The sequence below is a fragment of the Desmodus rotundus genome, chromosome 5, assembly GCF_022682495.2.
Source record: "Desmodus rotundus isolate HL8 chromosome 5, HLdesRot8A.1, whole genome shotgun sequence".
Classification (NCBI taxonomy): Eukaryota; Metazoa; Chordata; class Mammalia; order Chiroptera; family Phyllostomidae; genus Desmodus; species Desmodus rotundus.
The window spans coordinates 65,324,586-65,345,366 of NC_071391.1; the positions used below are offsets into that span (position 1 = coordinate 65,324,586).

The 20,781-nt window shown below is 38.3% G+C and overlaps 1 protein-coding gene across 1 annotated transcript in view; it reads right to left on the bottom strand.

Annotated features, from left to right (window-relative positions):
• Positions 1-17,988: 17,988 nt before the first annotated feature.
• Positions 17,989-20,781, bottom strand: part of CFAP300 (cilia and flagella associated protein 300) — a 30,363-nt gene continuing 27,570 nt past the window's right edge. The window contains exon 7 of the mRNA XM_024574642.4: positions 17,989-18,335. Within this exon, the coding sequence (XP_024430410.2) occupies positions 18,207-18,335 (129 nt within the window). The 3' untranslated portion in view covers positions 17,989-18,206. The remainder of the gene's footprint in view (positions 18,336-20,781) is intronic.

The window sequence follows — 20,781 nt, forward strand, 5'->3', positions numbered from 1 at the left end:
GAGGCTTCTCCTCCGGGCTCTCACAGAATCCACCCACCACCTCCACCGTGGCATTTACCGTAGTTTGTTGTAACTGTTTATGTGTCTGTGTCCCCAACACCACGCTGGGTGCATCTGCAACAATTTCTCCCATCTCTTTATCCCCATGCCAGCAACCGTTAACAACAGGAACTCAGTAAATACAGAAAAGAAGGAAGGGAGAAAGCTAAGGAGGTATCCCAGAGCCCAAGAGTAGAGGTGTGGGTTTGAATCTCAAACAGCTAACTTGCAGACATGATTCAAATTTTGAAAATTCAGTTTCCACAGGCCAGACAGATATTTATCATATATCTAAGAATTTACAACATTTAATAAACACCAATTAATTTTCTTGAATTTTCAAATGTTCTTGGTGGAGTAAAAGTAACCGTTAACATTGTGCAAGACATTGTGCTCAATATTCTAAATGGAGTATGTCATTCAGTCCTTATAAAAATTCTTTAAAATTCAAACTAAAACAGTGTCTTACAGATGCAGAAACGGAGGCACAGAGAAGTTAAATAACTTGCCCAAAGGTTTACTGCTAGTATGTGACAGAACTGAACTGGATTTGAATTGACATTTCTGATTCCAGAGCTCAAACACCCCATCAGGAATATTATGTTTAATTGGAGACAGTTCGAAAGGGTTACTGACAAATTCTTGCATGTAGTATAAGGGGGTGTAGGAACCTTGTCATTTAAGGAGTATTTTATTTATTTTTTGACCAATAAATGCTGGTTTAGGGTTATATAGTCTTAATATTAAACGTTAAGGACAAACCTGGGTTGATCTCTGGAGAGTCAGATTGGAAGTGTGAAGAATCAGTCTTTCATTCCAAAGGAGTTTAGAAAAAAATTACTGGACGATATACTTTTTAAGGTTTTTCGTACTGCAAGGGACATAGTTTACCTCAGTTAATGAGGGTGTGTCTAACTTAAGAATTCACAGAGAGAAAGGGCGAAACAGTCCTAGCATGTGTTGCTGGGCTTCAGGGGGCTCTGTGTCTTGCTTGGGATTCACTGTAGTTGTAACTACGTTGGCGGTGATCTCCTAATCCCCCCAATCAATCACTCTGTAAACTCCCTGTCAGTGATCCACCTCTGGGAACCAGCTTCCCTTGCCTCTCTTCCTCTTGACTTTTGTTTGCTCTTGGCTTCCATAGCCTGAAAGCTCTGCTTATTTCCTTCTGTTTCTGGGTCTTCTCACTCTCTGCTAACTGTATGTCTGGCATTGAGTGGATAAAATTAAGATGAAACACTTGCATAAGTACTTGTAAAGTGCTGATTATGCGCCAGGAATTGGCAGTAATTGGTATAATAGTATCTATTTCATAGGATAATAATGAGGATTAAATAAACAAAATAAGAAGTGTGGATGAGTTTTTATTTTATTATGTGGATTAAGAAAGCCCGAGATTGACTTGGTATAATTACATGATAAGAAATTAAGAACAGTTTGCTGAAGAAAAGTTCTCCTTGATCCGATAGAATTTGACCAGCAACTCTGAAGATATTATTTCAGAGTTCTCCACTTTAACATTTAGAAGGTATTTTGTGTATGCTTGTGAATTAACATAGCCCTGAAATTATTTTCATTCTAATTCATGTTCTGAATTCTCAAATATAAAATGTTTCTTACCACAGCCTTTGGCGATTCTTGTGCATATTCCGCATTAGACACTAATCAGTAATTATGAACTAGATTCTGGCTTGAAGAAGATCCCTCTGAAATAGCTAGAAATAACTGTAAACAATAAATAATATGGTAATAAGGAGCCTTGTTGGTTTTAAAAACTGTTTTCCAGTCTAGTTATAGATAGAAGGGGATCTCAAATCTCATAGACCTCCCTCTAATTTACAGCTGTAAACTACCCACTTTAAAAAAATTTCACAAACTAGTACAAATTATTGTGCTAATTTTATAGATATTATCAAAATTGAAGAAGAAAATTAGCATACAGATAGAGGTTTGAAGACAGGGTCCCCGCAAAGCCATATACTCAGCTAACGGGTAGATTCTGCAACTCCTGAGGTAGTTCATTTGTTCAGAATCCACTGCTCTGAGGCGTGTGGCAATTAGTGGTGTTAGACTGGGGTTTTCCCTAGGTTATAGCTATGATAACTCTAAGGAAGACAAAGTCTCAAAGTGTCATCTATTTTTACTTATTGTATTTTATTTTTATTTTTAATATTTTTATTTATTCATTTTAGAAAGAGGAAGGGGGGAGAGAGAGAGGGAGAGACATTGATTTGTTGTTCCATTCATTTATGCATTTTTTGGTTGATTCTTATATATACCCTGACTAGGAATTGAACCTGCAATCTTGGTGTATTGAGATGATGCTGTAACCACCTGAACTACCCAGCCAGTGCTTTATTTTTATCAGTTTTAGAGAATAGGCAATTTTAAAGCACTTTAGAAATGAACATCTACATGTAAAAACAATTATTTAAAACCCCAAGATCACATTCACCCCTGTTTAATTACACAGTATCAGTTGGCATGGGAAGCAAGGGTTAGAAGACAGATAAGCCGCCGTCTATGACAATACTTTTTTGTAAAAAAATTATGCCAACTTTTCACTCATTTAAATTGGCGTCTCTGACACTGGTTGTATAGTGGACATTCTTCCCTGATAGCAGAAAAAAACATTTATGAGCCATTCTACTCAGGTTACTATCTGGTAGTTGCTTAAACTGGTAAACAATACACCAGGGTATGACAATCTTCCAGGAAGGTTTGAGGGGACAGGTAACTTGCTCAATCCTGTTCTGGCATGTTGGAGGACCTGTCAGGCCTATTACAGAAAGACCCACTCCTTTCAAATTGTTTACGTGTGTGTGTGTATACATGTACATATATGTATATATATTTCATACTATACCACAATAGATGCATTTTTGGTTAATAAGCTTCTTTTAAGTATCTTCTAAAAATACTAAACATATTATACTACCTACCAATGGTTCTCAAGGGGTGGTCTGCAAACCAACATCAGCATTAGTGTAAACTTATTAAAAATGCAAATTTTCAGGCTCTGACCCAGACCTACTGAATGAGAAACTCTGGGGGCAGACGCAGCAATCCGGGTTTTAACAAGTCCCTGTAGGGGTTCTCATGCAAGCTCCTGTTTGAGAACACTATATTAGAGTCCACATTTTGCAATATTCTATGAATATTAAAGATACTGTTTGTCAACATTATGCATCAAGCTAAATACCTTCACCATTTTATGGATAAATATCCCTTTAATCTCATTATTTATTCCACAAATACCTATATCTGGTATATAACATGTTTTTGATAATTGAAAATAATCTATTTATTTGGTCACATTCATGTTGTAAAGGATCTCAAAAAGTGATGTCTTGAATCTTGCCTGAAAGATGACAATTAATCCTATTTCAAAAGATCTCTTGAGCAGTAATTCCAATTTGTTTATAGTTTTAACACTCCGTGACTTGTTTAGACATATGCCTATCTACAACATGACACGTGACCCAAAAATGTTTTTAAAACCATTAAATTAAAGAAGAAATAAGTTAGGCAATAAAAGGCACTTCAGAAAGTTGGGAAGAGTCTCAAAAGAAATTTAGTTGTTAATGTAATGGTTTTAAAAACATTTTTTGCTTGTGTGCCACATGTCATATTGAAGCTGTGAATGTTACCAAATTACTTTAAGTGGGTTGCTGCCTATACAGGTTGTGGCAGTTGTTTTAGTCGTGTCTCCTTCCTGGCCTCCAGCTATTTAATGTACATGTGTGTGTAAATGTGTGTGTGTGTATGTGTGTGTGTTTACTGAAATGTCTGCAGTCTCTCTGACCTTCCCAGAAGCATGAGACACTTTTCAGCTCACACCTCAATTCCTGGCTGGTCTCCCAGGCTCCTTCCAGTCTTTTCTACTCCCATCAATCTTCTATGATTCTACACCCATTTCCCTCCAGTGCCATTTTCACCATTGCTCTCCAGCCCAAACCTTCAGGAAATTTCATATGTGTAGCAAACAACCTAAGGTGATTTTCTTAAAATCTTGTTGGGGTCAGGCTCCATACCTAGCACAATGCTTTAAGTACAAAAATTTAAATGTTATGGATAGAATAAGTAATCTATCATATTTTGCCTTTTTAAAATGGTATGGTGGGATGTGAGGACCAGGAACTGGAAGTTCTGGTTCTGTCACTGCAGAGCTTTATGGCTTAAGGCAAGTCATTTAACCCAATGCTGCCCAGTAGAACTTTCTGTGATGAGGGGAATGTTCTGAATCTGTGCTAATACAGAGCTGCTACCCACATGTGTAGCTACTGAGTACTTGAAATGTGGCTAGTGTGACTAAGGAATAGAATTTTCTATTTCATATATGGCTAGTGACTACCATATTGGACAGAGCAAAATGCTTTCTCAAGACCTCAAGTCCTTGTATGAAAGGAGAGAGCTGGGCTAAGTGATCTCCTTCACGTTTTAGTTCTAAAATGCTGTTATTCTGATTCAGCACAACAAATTCATAAGCACATTTTAAGACTTCAATTTTTGACTTCCTAAAACAAAGTATATTTCTAATGAATGTTAAATTATACCCTTTACACATAGAAATTAGGTAAATAATGATCATCACAGACTTTAATCAATTACGTGTACATGACTTCTTGGACAGGATATCGCGCATATCGTGACACTGACGGCCGCAGAAGAACATGGGGTACTTGGACAGGACTTAGAGGACTGAAATCAGATTGAAGAGTTGACAAACAACACATTGTATAATGGTTAAGGAAGTGAAATTGTTAAGGGAAAAAGACTGAGGGAAGACAATAATTATACTCAACTGTATGAAAGTTTATCTTCAATAGACAGAGGTGATGTGCAGAGAGTCTCTATTTAGTAGATATTAGTTGAATGATCTCCTTTTCTAAGCTCATCCGCTGCTCCGTTCTAGGAAGTTTGTAATACCACATGTGTCTTCTCCCTCTACACTATAGCAAGGAACATTCCCTCTGCCTAGAAATCATTCCTTCTCTAAGTCAGTCCATGATGGGCATTTCTTTTAAGGAGTACTGCAATTCCCTTCTCAAGGAAGCCTTTCACTGTGGGTTACCCTTGACTCTGACCACTCCAGGTTCCCTCAGAACATCAATGGTGTATTTAACCTTATTTAATATGTAGGAAGTATTTTAGAAATTAGAGTTTTATTCTACAATGTGTTAAGGGAATAAAGGGTGATGGTAAATATTTGGTTGAATAAAAGTCCATGTATATTGTCATAGTTGATTTCCATTTTACTATTTCTCTCACATACCTTCCTAGTAATGAAAAAGTAAAACGATTTACAGATTTTTAGTGTTTATTAAAGCCCAGTAACTTTTTTTTCTTTTTAAAGAAAGAAAGAAAAAAAAGAAAAGAAAAAAGAAAAGAAAACAACAGGAAAGAAAGATGAAAAGGATAAGAAACAGGAATGGTAAGTTTCAACCTTTTTAAATCCAGTTTAGCCTGCCTATTCAAATGAACTTTAACATGAGTGCCAAGTCAGGAGATTGAAGACTTACATGAGAGGGTATCAGGTATACCGGCTGTTAGAAGTTTGCCAGTTGGACACTGCTAAATGTGGCACTAAATACAGCTTTTAGTGCTAATTAATGCAGCTTCTCCTGTAAGACACAGCATAATTCCCTGTCTTTTATTCTTTCCTTTGTTTTTTAAAAATTTGTCTATTCCCCACCCCCACCCCCGATCTCTTTTTTTACGCTAGAAAAAAGTAGAGAGTAAAACAGTGGTTCCCAACCCTGAAATTGCCCACCAGAATCAATACATGTTTATGGAAATATACAAAATAATGCTCTACTTTATATAAAAAGTCAGAGCAGGTAAAATAATAAGTACTATTTCATTCTTACCAGATTGAAAAATATTTTAAAATGAGAGCATGTTATGTCTCCAACAAAACAAGTTTCTCGAGAGTAATGGGGTATTTCTATCTCTCATTGCGCCTGACACTGTTTATGAGCACTAGAACGTACACTCCCAAATACAGAAATTTTTGTCTGTGTTGTTCATTGCTGTATTTGCAGTGCCTAGAAAGTACCCAGCACATAGTAGGTAATCAATAACATTTGTGAAGAATGAATGATACAAGTTCTTAACAAACACTTGATTAATTGGATGATTAAGAAGCCCTCAGGATTACATTTTCCTAAGAAGCCTCCAGTCAGGTTTTAGAAACTTCAGACCTAGGTTTGCAAAGTTGTAAGGACCAAAGTTGGTTGAGCGTAGGCTGCGACAGGAATGAAAGGCAGGACGAGGGATTTCCCCTCTCTGACCACATCTTCCTACCACAGTTCCCACTTCCCAGTTCTCAGTACCTCAAATACCCAACACTTCATAATTCACCCAGGCACTAATCTTTTGGGGGCCCATATCTCATTTTTTTCTAATCTGCATTCCATTGTCACATACTTCATGATTCCCAAAAAGGTTTCCATTGCTATTAATTTAGGTCAGTCAATTCTGTGCTTTGACAACTACTATAATCTTCTGTTTGATCTTTGGACTTTGGACTTTCTTCACCCCAATTCATCACTGCCAGACTGATCTTTCCATAATATCACTTTCATGATGCTACTACCCTGCTCAAAAGTCTTTAATGACTGCTATATGTCATCTGCTTAAAAGATTTAAATTTCTTAGCTTGGTGCCCACAGGCCTCAGTGACCAGTTCCCCATTAATCTGTCTTCTGTGTGTTATTACCCTAACTCCTAAACAGGACTCTTCAGTTCTAACTAGTTAGATGTACTCACGTCACCCCCAAACCGCCTTGTGTTCTTCTGCCTCTGTACTTATTTTTTGCTCACGAGACCTAAGTATCCCAAGTTCTCTAGTCTTCATCCTAAATCCCATTTATTTTATAGTGATTTTTTTTTACTGTTGTTCAGTTACAGTTGTCCCACCTTTCTCCCCATTGCTCTCTCCTACCTCATCCCCCCCAACTCCCACAGCCAATCCCCCCCCATTGCCCATATCCATCAGTCGTCTATTTGTGTTCCTTTGCTTGCCCCTTCCCCTTCTTTTCCCCATTACCCCCCACCCCCCTCCCCTCTGGTCACTGCCAGTTTGTTCTTTATTTACAAGTCTCTGGTTCTATTTTGCTTTTTTGTTTATTTTGTTGATTATGTTCCACTTATAGGTGAGATCATATGGTATTTGTCTTTCACCACCTGGCTTCTTTCACTTAGCATAATGCTCTCCAGTTCCATCCACCATGCTGTTGAAAAGGGTAGGAGTTCCTTCTTTCTTTTTGCTTTGTAGTATTCCATTGTGTAAATGTACCACTATTTTTAGATCCAGTCATTTACTGATGGCCCCTTAGGCAGTTTCTAGCACTTTTGTAAATAATGCTGCTATGAACACTGGGATGCATAGATTCTTTTGAATTGGTGATTCAGGATTCTTAGGGTATAGTCCCAGCAGTGGGATCACTGGATTGAAAGGCAGTTTTATTTTTAGGTTTTTGAGGATATTCCATACTGTTTTCTGCAGTGGCTGCACCAGTATGCATTCCCAGCAACAGTGTACTAGGGTTCCCTTTTCTGTACAACCTTGCCAGCACTTGTTGTTTGTTGATTTATTAATGATGGCCATTCTGACTGGTGTGAAGTAGTATCTCATTGTGGTTTTAATTTGCATCTTTCTAATGGCTTGCGATGTTGAGAATTTTTTCAGGTGCCTATGGGCCCTCTGTAGGTCCTTCTTGGAGAAGTGTTTGTTCAGGTCCTTTGCCCATTTTTTAATTGGGTTGTTTGTGTTCCTGGTGTGGAGTTGTGCGAGTTCTTTATATATTTTGGAGATCAAACCCTTGTCCGAGGTATCACTGGCAAATATGTTTTCCCATATGGTTTATTCCTTTCCATTTTGTTTGTTTTCTTTAGCCATGCAGAAGCTTTTAGTCTGATGTAGTCCCATTTGTTTATTCTTTCCTTTATGTTCCTTGCCCTAGAGGATAGATATATCTGTGAAAATATTGCTGCATTTGGATATCTGAAATTTTCCTATGTTTTCCTCTAGGGTTTTTATGGTGCCATAACTTATATTTAAGTCTTTCATCCATCTTGACTTTATTTTGGTGTATGATGTAAGTTGGTGGTCTAGTTTCATTTTTTTTATTTTTGCATGTACTCGTCTAGATCTCCCAACATTTATTGAACAGCTGTTTTTACTCCATTTTATGTTATTGCCCCTTTTATCAAATATTAACTGACCATATTGACATGGGTTTATTTCTGGGCTCTCTATTCTGTTCCTTTGGTCTATGTGTCTGTTCATATGCCAGTACCAGACTGTTTTGATTACAGTGGCCTTGTAATACAGTTTGATATCAGGTACTGTGATCCCTCCTACTTTGTTCTTCTTTCTCAAAATTGCTGAGGCTATTTCGGGTCGTTTATGGCTCTATATAAATTTTTGAAATATTTGTTCTATATCTGTGAAATATGTCATTGGTATTTTGATAGGAATTGCAATCAACCTATAGATTTCTTTGAGTAGTATGGACATTTTAATGATGTTAATTCTTCCAATCCATGGAATCCATATATGTTTCCATTTACTTGTGTCTTCCTTAATTTCTTTCTTCAGTGTTGTGTAGTTTTCTGAGTACAGGTCTTTTGCCTCCTTGGTGAACTTTATTCCCAAGTGTTTTACTTTTCTTGTTGTTATAGTAAGTGGGATATTTTTTCCTAATTTTTGTTTCTGATATTTCATTGTTGGTGTAGAAAAATGCCTTCAATTTCTGAATATTGACTTTTTATCCTGCTGCTTTGCCAAATTCACTTATTAGGTCAAGTAGTTTTTTGGTGGAGTCTATAGGGTTTTCTGTGTACACTATCATGTCATCTACAAACAGTGATAGCTTTACTTCCTTCTTTCCTATTTGGTTGCCTTTTATTTCTTTTTCTTGTGTGATTGCTGTAGCTAGAACTTCCAAATCTATATTGATTAGAAGTAGTGAAATTGGATACCCTTGCTTTGTGCCTGATCTTACAGGGAAAGCTTTAAGTTTTTGCCCATTGAGGATGATGTTGGCTGTCGGTCTCTCATATATGGCCTTTATTATGTTGAGGTGTGCTCCCTCTATTCCCACTTTGATAAGTGTTTCTATCATAAATGGGTGCTGTATCTTATCAAATGCTTTTTCCACATCTATTGATATGATCATGTGATTTTTGTCTTTGCTTTTGTTTATGTGATGTATTATGTTTATTGATTTGTGAATATTGTACCATCCTTGCATCTCTGTGATGAATCCCATTGGATCATGGTGTATGATCTTTTTAATATATTGCTGGATGTGGTTTGCCAATATTTTGTTGAGGATTTTAGCGTCTGTGTTCATGAGTGATATTGGCCTGAAGTTTTCTTTCTTTGTTGTGTCTTTATCTGGGCTTGGAACTAGGATAATAGTGACCTCATAAAAAGAGTTTGGGAGTCTTCCCTCTTCTTTCATTTTTTGGAATAGTTTGAGAAGAATTGGGGTTAGCACTTTTTTAAATGTTTGGTAAAATTCTTGTGTCAATCTGTCTAGCCCAGGGCTTTTGTGTGCCAGTAGATTTTTGATTACTGCTTCAATTTCATTAGCTGACATCAGTCTATTCAGGCTTTCTGCTTCTTCCTGGCTCAGTTTTGGAGGATTATATGTTTCTAGAAATGTGTCCACTTCAAATTTATTGGCATATAGTTGTTCGTAGTAGTTTCTTATGATACTTTGTATTTCTGTGGTATCAGTTGTAATTTCACCTCTTTTGTTTCTGATTTTATTTATATGGGTCATCTCTCTTTTTTTCTGTTTTTTATTTTTATTTTTTTATTGTTCAATTACAGTTGTCCCTATTTTTCTCCATTACTCTCCCCCACCCTACACACCCCTGCCTCCCACATTCAATCCTTCTGTCCCTCCGTTGTCTTTGTCCATGTTCCTTGATGACCTCTCTCTTTTTCTTTATGAATCTGGAAAGCTTGTCGATTTTGTTTATCTTTTCAAAGGAGGAGCTCCTAGATCTATTGATCCTTTGGATTGTTCTTTTAGTCTCTATGTCATTTAATTCTGCTCTGATTGTGGCTATTTCCTTCCTTCCACTTGCTCTGGGCTTTGTTTGTTTTTGTTACTGTAGTTTTTGTAGATGTAGGGTTAGGTCATTTATTTGAAAATTTTCTATCTTTTTTAGGTAGGCCTGTATTGCTATGAACTTCCCTATTAGGACTTCCTTTGCTGTGTCCCATAGGTTTTGGGTTGTTGTGTGTTCATGTTCATTTGTTTCCAGAAACTTTTTGATTTCTTCCTTGATCTCATGATTTACTCATTCATTGTTCAATAACATTATTCAGTCTCCATGTATTTGAATGCTTTTGATTTTTTTCCTTGAGGTTGGTTTCTAGTTTCAAGCCCTTGTGATCCAAGAAAATGCTTCATATGATTTCAATTTTCTTCAATTTGTTGAGGCTGATTTTGTGTCCTGTCTTGTGGTCTATCTTTGAAAATGTTCCATTATATTTGAAAAGAATGTATATTTAAAAATATACATTCTTCTTTGGGGTGAAAAGTTCTGTATATACCAGTTAAACCCATTTGATATAGCATGTCATTCAGTGCCACAATGTCCTTGTTGATTCTTTGTTTGGAAGACCTGTCCATTGTTGACAGTGTTGAAATCCCCTACTATAGTGTGTTGCTATCTATATTTTTCTTGAAGTCCTCCAAGATTTTTCTTATATATTTGGGTGCTCCTATGTTTGGTGCACATATGTTTACAATGTATATAGCTTCCTGATGGATTCTTCCCTTTAGAATGATGAAATGAACTCTTTGTCTCTTTTTATGGACTTTGTTTTGAAATCAATTATGTCTGATGTAAGTATTGCTACCTTGCCTTTTTTTTCCTGTTCATTTGCTTGAAATATTTTCTTCCAACCCTTCACTTTCAGTCTGTGTAGGTCTTTTGTTCTGAGGTGGGACTCTTGTAGACAGCATATGTGTGGGTCATGTTTTCTTATCCATTCAGCTACTGTAAGTTTTTTGATTGGAGCGTTTATCCATTTACATTTAATGTTACTACTGGTAGGTACTTATTCATTGCCAATTTTTCCTTTTATACCTGTGTTCCTCTCTCTCTCACTCTATACCTTCTTCTTCTTAAAGCAGTCCCTTTAGCATGTCTTGCAATGCTGGTTTGGTGGAGGTGTGTTCTTGTTACCTTCTTTTGTCTGGGAAACTCATTTCACCTTCCATTTTAAATGACAGTCTTGCTGGGTAGAGTAGTTTTGGTTTCAGGCCTTTGCTTTTCATTACTCAGAATATTTCTTGCCACTGCCTTCTGGCTTGTAGTATTTCTGTTGAGGAATCAGCTGCTAGCCTTATTGGAGCTCCCTTGTATGTTACTCTCTGTTTCTCCGTTGCTGCTTTTAAGATTCCCTCTTTGTCTTTAACTTGGCATTTTAATTATGGTATGTCTTGGAGTAGGTCTCTTTGGGTTCCTCTTGATTGGGACCTTCCGTGCTTCCTGAACTTTCATGGCTTTTCCCCTCTGCAAGTGAGGGAAGGTTTCTGTCATTATTTTTTTCAAACAGGTTTTCCATCCCTTGCTCCTTTTCTCCTTCTGGTATTCCTATGGTTCAAATGTTGTTATGTTTCATGTCGTCCTGAAGTTTCCTTAAGCTATCCTCATACTTTTTTAGTCTTTTTTTCATGTTGTTGCCCTACCTGGGTATTTCCTTCTATCTTGTCTTCCAACTCACTGATTTGGTCCTCTGCTTAATCCAGCCTGCTTGTAATTCCTTCTAGTGTTTTTTTTTTTTTTTAATTAAGATATTGTATTCTTCATGTCTTCCTGGTTCTTGTTTATAGTTTCTATTTCCTTTTTCATGTTGTTGTAGTTCCCACTCAGTTCCTTGTAGTTGTCACTGAGTTCCTTGAGCATCCTTATCACTTTTTTTTTGAATTCTATGTCTGATAGATTGCTTGCCTCAATTTCATTTAGCTCTTTTACTAGGAATTCCTCCATTCCTTTCGACTGGGGGTTCTTTCTTTGCCTCCCCATTTTAGGTGACACTTTTTGTTTGTTTCTGCATCTCAGGGTGATGCGCTTTGCCTGCCTTTCTTCATGGGGTGGACTTCTGTGGTAGGAGTTCTGAGGCACTCAGTGGTGCATTCTCCTTGGCTGGATGCTCTAGGGTTGCCCTTTCTTCCATTTGTGTGGGCTGTCTTGTACGTGGGCTTTACTTGTTGGTGGCTTCTTTATTGGTGGGTTCTCCCCTCCAGCATGTTATGGTAGTCACAACTCCCACCTTGTCTTGTATGCTGTTGTACAGGTGTTGGTTAACAAAGCAGTATTACCAGACAACCAAACCTACACCAGGAAAAATAACCCCCCTACCACATCAGCAATCTCAACCACAATTAAGCAAAGGTTAAAAAAGATGAAGAGAGATTACAAATATATAAGATATGACATAGAGAATATGAGATGACTAAAAGAGGGGAAGATATTATTGAATGGGAAGAGGGAGGAGAATTGATTAGAGTAGGGATAGAATTGAAGTGAAGAACAAAATTTAAAATAAATAAGTAAAATACAGAGGGCAATGAGAACAATAGAGTAAGAAAAGGGAAGAGTATACTATGAGATTTAAAGTAAAATTGACAAGGTATTGGGCCCAGGAGAGCAAAATTGCAGAAAAACCACAGTAGGGTGAATAGCAGTGACGGCTGAATGAAGTTTAATAAAGTGGAATGGGCCCTGGCTGGTATGGCTCAGTGGACTGTCAACCTGTGAACCAAATGGCTGCTGGTTCGATTCCCAGTTGGGACACATGCCTGGGTTGTGGGCCAGGTCCCCAGCAGGGGGCATGTGAGAGGCAACCACATATTGATGTTTCTGTCCCTTTCTCCCTCCTTTCCCCTCTCTCTAAAAATAAATAAATAAAATCTTTAAAAAAAAATAAAAAAATAAAGGTGGACTGGGAATAAGAATATTGCACAAAATCGAAAAGTGAATATGAGATGTCTATAGTAGAGAAAAATGATTTGAGAAGATGGGGGAAGCACATTAATAAGAGCAAAGGGTAAAGCCTAGGTTGAGAGAGGGGACAAAAAAATGAAATACAATTCCTGACTCAAATGATTAGGGGAAGGGGGAAGGCCAAATGGAGTAAGACCAGGGGAGAGTATTCTGTGGGATTTAAATACAAATAGTGAACAATTAGGCATTCTGTTGGAGAATTACAGCAATAACCATGGTATTTTGCCCAACTACCCACTGTTTATAAAAGGTGGAAAGGAAATAAGACTCTTGTAAGAGGGGAAAAAGAACGTGAGCTGACTTAAGAAAAGAAGAGCACTTATGAAGGTTAGATGGAGGAGAAATAGTGCGAGTCAGGGATAGGAACATGGTGTAGTGTGAGAGAGAATAGTTTTCTAGAAACAATAGTAAGAAAGGTCAGCAGATGGCAAAGACCAGGGAAGGGTGCTGCTGTGTGGGGTTTGGAATAACGGAAAGATGATAAAATATATATAATCTGAATAAAAACAATAAAAAGTAAAAAACCAAGAGTAGTGAGTTATTTGGGATATGAGTGAAGTGGAAGAAGATAAAATGCAATATGAAAGGGAGCAAACCCTCCCCCCAAAACCAAACAGAAAACAAACAAAAAAATTCCAAAATGAACAAATGAAAAAATTCAAAAAACGAAAAGAAAGAGAAATTTAAGAATAAAAACCTCAAGTTCTGATGAAGAGCAAGATGAAATCCGTCTCAGCTGTTGGTGTTTGCTTTTTGACTTCTTTCTGGATGTCTCTTCTCTTCTCTTTGCCCCAGGTCTTACCGTCTTACTCCTGGGGTGAGGGTGGGGGAAAGACACCCCCTGCTGCTGTTCAACCTGCCCAACAGGTTTTGCAGATCTTCCTGGCTTGGCTCTGGCTCCTGCAGGCAGTGGGGACTTGGGCTCAGTTTTCCCTTTCCTGTGGTTCCCCCAAAGAAGGGGGCTCAGTCTGGGCTACAATAATCACAGGCGCTCAGTTTCCAGCTCACCACCCTCCCAGCACCCTTTGGCTGGTGCTCTCCACTCTGCACAGTTGCTCCAGCCTACCTACTGACAAACTACCTTCCTTTGCACCCCTTTGATCAATCCGTAAGGTGCACTGAGTGGGGGCAAATTGCACTCACAATCCTCCCTTCTTGTTGGCTGGGCAGCTGCATGCTCAAGATCCCTGCCCAGTAGCCTCAGTTCCCCTCTTTGAGAAATGTCTCTGTGGGTGCCACTGCTGCTTGGAGCCACTGCCCGGCTTTCCATGCACTCCAACTCTCTGGCAAGTCCAGTCTATCTCAGTCATGGCCAACTGCAGCCCACCTCTTCTTCCAGCTCCAGGTGCTGCCAGGATCTCTCTCCTGCTCTCTAGCACAGTTCCTGCCAGTGACGGTACCCCCAGCTTGGGTGTACTGCCCGCTGTGTGTGTGCACCATGTCTTTGTCACCAGACTACGCATTCAAGTCTCTCCTGGAGCAGGTCTGAGATTTCCCCACCCCGGGAGCGGAGGGAGCTGCTAGGCTATCACTGACCTGGCTCTTCTCCAAGGTTGACCGCACAGCAGCCATGGTTTCTGGCACCGTGCTCAGGGGCTTTCCCCCTGTCTATAAAACCTCCTTACTGCCCGTTCTGAAGCATCCTCTTCATATCAGCTAAGATTCTTTTGGCTGTTCATTTTGTTTTTCTGAAGATCAGCTAAGTGTCCAAGTTGGGTACATGAGCAAGTGAGCTCAGTTCCCACCCACTTGGCAGCCATCTTCTCTCCCCCTAAATCCCTTTTTTGAAGGTCCAAATTATAATTCTGTAAGCTTTCTCTTCTTAAGTCATTTTCAGAATTTCTGAAAAATACTCTGAAGTCCCAGAAAACCATTGTGTTATCACTTTTCACCATGGTCAGCTTCTCACTTCAGAATAATCCTCCCCACTCAGATGATCACAGATTGCTCTTTCAAAGCTGGCTTCCATAGGCTGCTGCTGTTCTCCGGGGATAATTCTGCCCCAGGCATGCTCCTGGGCTGCGTCTCTAATTCCACACAGAACAGCTACATCCAGATTATACTAGTGTGCAAAATTTTACACAAGGCTTAGGGATAACTAGTTGAACTACTGTACTACTGTGTGCCCTGTGACCTTAGTCACCAACCCTTCCCTGCTCCCTCACTCTCCACACCGGCAGTTACACCTCAGGGGCAGCTCCTCCCCATCAAATGGATTCGGTCCATCAGGGGACATATACTGGGTGTCAGTTATGTGCCAGGCAATATGAAGATACAAGGGTGAAGCAAATAGACACAGTTCCTGTTTCATGAAAGACATTAAATAATTACAAAGAGTTGAGCAAATAATTCTAAGTGTGCAACATACTGCCAAAGAAATACATGGAGTCCAGGCTTAGGTCCTCTACATTCTCTGGGGCTCAGAGGGAGGGGGAAAAAGTGCTCCCACTTCTTATATCCTACTTAGTCAAATTAATAAAATAATCTTTAAAAAAGCAATTCCTACCTTCAGGAAGACAGCTTTTTTTACATTATTATGTTGTTTAGCTCATGATTTTATTCATATTTCCTCAATAAAAAAATGAAGAAAGCCAAAACTCATTAACACTTAAACTATGTGCTTGGGACCCTTTGAAGCCCAACATATATATTGAGCTGGCCAAAAAGTTCATTTGATTTTTTTCCATAAAATGCTCTAGTAGTACTTAGTTGTCTTTAACTTCATTCGAAACAATTTTGTTAGATTGTATTGTGACAGCTGTCATATTAGCAAGCATTTAAAAACACTAATCAAAATGGTGAATTTTTGTCTAGCCATTTTAATATTAAAGATGGAAGAAAATAAGCAATGCTTTTGGCATATTAGGATTTATTTTTTCAAGAAAGGTAAAAACACAACTGAAATGCAGAAAAAGATTTGGGCGGTGTATGGAGAAAGTGCTGTGACTAATGGAATATGTCAAAAGTGGTTTGTGAAGTTTCGTGCTGCAGATTTCTCACTGGACAATGAATGCTCCATGGTTGGGTAGAGCACAGTTGAAGTTGATAGCGATCAAATTGAGACATTAATTGAGAATAATCAATGTTATATCATGCTGGAGAGAGCCAACATACTCAAAATGTCCAAATCAATAAAGGTATTGGTGAAAATAAAAATGTGTCTTTTACTTTACGGTAAAAACCATAAGGGCTTTTTGGCCAATCCAATAATTTTCACAATAACCTATGAAAGAGTCCTATTAATTTCCCACTTTCCAGATGAGGCAACTAAGGCACAGAAAGGTTTTAACTAGCTCAAAGTCACACAGCAAGTAATGGTAGAATTAAGAATGCAGGCAATCTCACTGCCTAGCTCAAAGTCTTTATTACTGCCTCTTCATAGAGAAATTTTGTAAAATCACAGATAGGTTATTAAAATGATTTTCCCAAAACAATAGTTCAATCTTCCTCCAAAGGTGTATTTTACCTCCGCCTTTAAAGCAGAGAAAAAACATGGGCAAGCCCTCAGAATCAGTTCCCCATCTCCTGCCTCTGAACTTAATCCCAGAGTGAGGCTCCGGGCACTCTGCCACATCATGCTTCCCTACTCAGTCAGACTCTCTCCTTTTCAGTTGTTGAAACCACACCCATTCTTCTGTAGAAGTCAGTCTAAGCCCTTCTCAGGGCTAGTTCCTAGTGACCTCTTCTATCTCTGGATTCATGTAACAAGCACTGTTTATGGCCACACTCTTACAGATGACCTTCTCTACTAAGTTTATAGGGAGTGTGTATTTCCAAAGTAAACAGCAGTGTCTTGCATGAAATTGGCACTCAGAAAGAACTGACTGACTAAGAGAGGGTCCCCAGACTGTAGAGGATCTGTGCGGCAGGCAGCAACACTGGTAGCAAGTAGACATTTTAGTTTTTGATTTTATGTTTTATATGAGATTTTTAAAAATCTATGGATCTATGAACATATCTGGAAAATATTCATTCAATAACTGTTTAACGTGCTAGGTATTAAAAGTAGATTAAACTCTCTTTCCTGACCTCCAAAATTCGCCAACTGCCTTCCAGATATATCCAGGAATTCAAATCCAAGATTATCGTCCTTATTTCTACAACACAGAAAAAAATATTCCAAACTTGCCCCCCACCCAAGGTCTCAAGATTTCTTGCAAGCTCTCCATCACCTTTGGGATATACATGTCAATTACTTTGTCCTTAAAAAATCGAAGTTATATATTCATTCTATGAATGTAATGAAACAATACCAAGAGACCATGTTCATAACTCTTTTGCCACCTTAATAATACCATCAGGGCACTCCCGTTCACATATAGATCTTGTATTAGCAGTGGAACAGCTGCAATTTTAATTGCTAAAAGAGTTTACAATCACTTTGAGAACACTATTATTTTTTAAATGTTTTATTTTATTTATTTTTAGAGAGAGAGCAAGAGGGGGAAACATCGATCAGCTGCCTCTCATGCGCCCCCAACTGGGGACCTAGCCTGCATGCCAGGCATGTGTCTTGACTGGGAATCAAACTGGTGACCTTTGGTTTGTAAGATGATGCCCAACCCACTGAGCCACACCAGTCAAGGCCAAAATATTATTTTTTAACTGAGGATTTTAAGTGGGACAAATGAAGCAAAGGCATTGTTATTCTTTTCACAGCCCTCGAGATACAAATCTTTATGCAATGTAGAAATGTAATCAAATAAAATTAAAATTAAGAATGCTAACAATTCATATTAATGATCAGTGGTAGAGGTGTTTAGTTTTCTGCCACAATTTCATTCCAGAATTAATTAGTTTCTAAAATAAAATACAGAGAAAAGTAAAGACTCACTTGAATCTTAATGTAAAAAATATAAAATAGAGTTTTAGTTCTTTATAACTTTCTGTAAAAATTATCCAAATGCATTGGTATAGATTATTTGAGGAATGAAATCTGGTTCCTATGTTAGCTTTCCAGACAAATTTAAAGAAAAGCATCTTGGCATTAGTTTGCTTCTGCTCTAAGTGGGTTCTTTATATTTTACTTGAATTAACTTGCAAAGTAATTGTTTATCTATAAATCAGTATAAAATAAAGAATTGGCATATAAAAATAGTAAATATAGATAATCTGAAAGAATACTGTTAAGACATTTCTCCCACACCGTAACAGTGGTATAAAACGTGAAGATGACGCTTGATGGGATCCACAATAAAGTAAGAAAATGTCTGTTCATGACTCTTTGTCGAAGGGTAGCACAAGCCGACAGAATCCTGGAAAAGATAAACTTAAAATTACTTAGTATACAACCTAATTTAAATGATAATCAACACATTTAACTAGAATATTTTCTGTTAAAATGTCATGAAACATATCAAATCTTGACAATAAATTGGCAGTTAACTAATTTAAAAAAATATCAGCACAGTCTCCTATGCTAACAAAACATATGTACAGTACAACACAAACATGCATACTTCTTTACCTTATGGAATTTATAGTTCAAAAGGAAGTCTCATCTTTTAAAGAAGTGTTTATAAAGTACTAATATTGCAAAAATTTATATTTTGCAATTTTCTTCTGTTTTAGCTTTCTTTTAAAATGTGGTCCGTATGTACGAAGAGGGACCATGTTTCTTTTGTTTATCAGCCAAAAGTACCTAGCCCAGGACAGAAGCTAACACACAGTAAATACTCAATAAATATTGAACTAATTAAATGAAGATACTTAGGAAGTGTCTTTTGTGCCAATAATCTCTTTTTAAAACTATTATTTCTTTTTAACTTTTTTTAATGTTTAAGATTTTATTTATTTTTAGAGACAGGGGAGGGAGGGAGAAAGCGAGGGAGAGAAGCACCGACTGGTTGCCTCTTGCACACCCCAACCTGGGGACCCAGGCATGTGTCCTGACTGGGAATGCAACCTGCGACCTTTTGTTCCTAGGCTGACGCCCAATCCATTGAGACGCTCCAGCCAGGACGCCAATAATCTTTTGTATACTAAATTTCAAGCATCCGATTCTGTGATATATAGACATTTATGGCATTCTTACTTATTTGACCTATCAACTATGGTTTAACAGAGAACTATGTTTTATTCCACTTGAGTCACAGATTTAGCTCTCAACTAAGTAAGGGCTATTATTAGACATGTACAACAGAAAGGAAGCTAGGGAAAAAGGTTCACACTGTTCTTCAAATAAAATCATACCTTATCAAATTTTAACAAAAAATTAAATCTTTTTTTTTTTTAGCAGGTGGAGTTAACTCAGTAATGGCTTTAATTATCTCCTGTGATAATTGCCTAGACCCAGGAGTCAAAATATACCTTAAATAATTTACTTTTTGTTTGGTAACCTAAGCCTTCTTCTTTGATACCTGATACCCTCTTTCAGGTAGGAAATTCAGAGTCTGGATGGTATTTTGATTGGAAGCCTCCTCGGAGGGCTGTAGATTAGTATATCATCTATGTGTTATAAAAGAGCACCTCCTCGTAACTGTAGCTCTCTAAGATCCTTTCCTAATACCCTAGCAAAGAGGTGGGGACTGTCCCCGAACCCTCGCGGCAATACAGTCCAAGAGTATCGCTGATGTATCACCATCTTTGGATTAGTCCACTCAAAAGCAAACAAATACTGAGAGCCAGGATGCAAAGGAATGCAGAAGAAGGGATCTTTCAAATCTGACACTGAATACCACTGAGCATCATCAGGTATCTGTGAGAGCAAGTTATAAGGGTTAGCTGCTATTGGATGTAAAAGGAGTACCACTTCACTGACTAACCTTAGATCCTGGACTAACCTATACTCTCCAGTGGGTTTCATCACCAGTAATATGGGAGTGTTGCAAGACTGACAAGGAACTATGAGCCCATGTTGTATAAATTTAGTTATGATATGCTGTAACCATTCCAAAGCCTCTTGTTTAATAGGATACTGCTTCCTGTGAGGATAATCTGACCTGGGCTTTAACTGGATTTTAACCGGTAATGTAGTCTTTGCTCTTCCTGGAATCTCTTGACTCCCAAACTAGCAGGTTTACTGCATCCAGAACGGAACTGGGAATTCCCCCCCTGGTTTCAGCTACTACTGATTATCATGACCTTGCTTAACTCAAGTGGCTCTTCAGGGAACAACTAAATGGTTCCCATTCAGGCTAAAAGGTCCTGGCTTAACAGAGGAATAGGGCACGGAGGAACAATCAAAAAGGAGTCTTTAGCCCTGGCTAGGATGGCTCAGTGGATTGAGAGCCGGCCTGCAAATCAAAGGGTCCCCAGTTTGATTCCTAGTCAGGGCTGGGTTGCAGGCCAGGTCCCCAGTAGGGAGTGTGCAAGGGGCAACCACACACTGATGTTTCCCTCTCTTTCTCCTTCCCCACCTTTCTGTCTAAAAATAAATAAATAAAATCTTTTTTTTTTTAAAAAGGAGTGTTTGGATATTTGACTCTCAAATTGGCAAGTGATAGGGAATGTATAGAAATAGGCCTTAGGGTTTCCTTCAGCCTCCATTATCTTAGCTGATTTGGAGGAAAGAAGTCCAGAGTAAGAGTTAAGGACAGAATGAATGGCCCCAGTGTCAACAAGAAAGTTGATTTTCTTTCCTGCCACATCCAGAGTTACCTGGGGATCCTTGGTAGAGATGGGAATATGAGTATTCCTTGGGGCCAATCTGTTCCCCGGCTACCCTCAGTCCTCGAGTATTGCCACGACCTTGGGGGATGA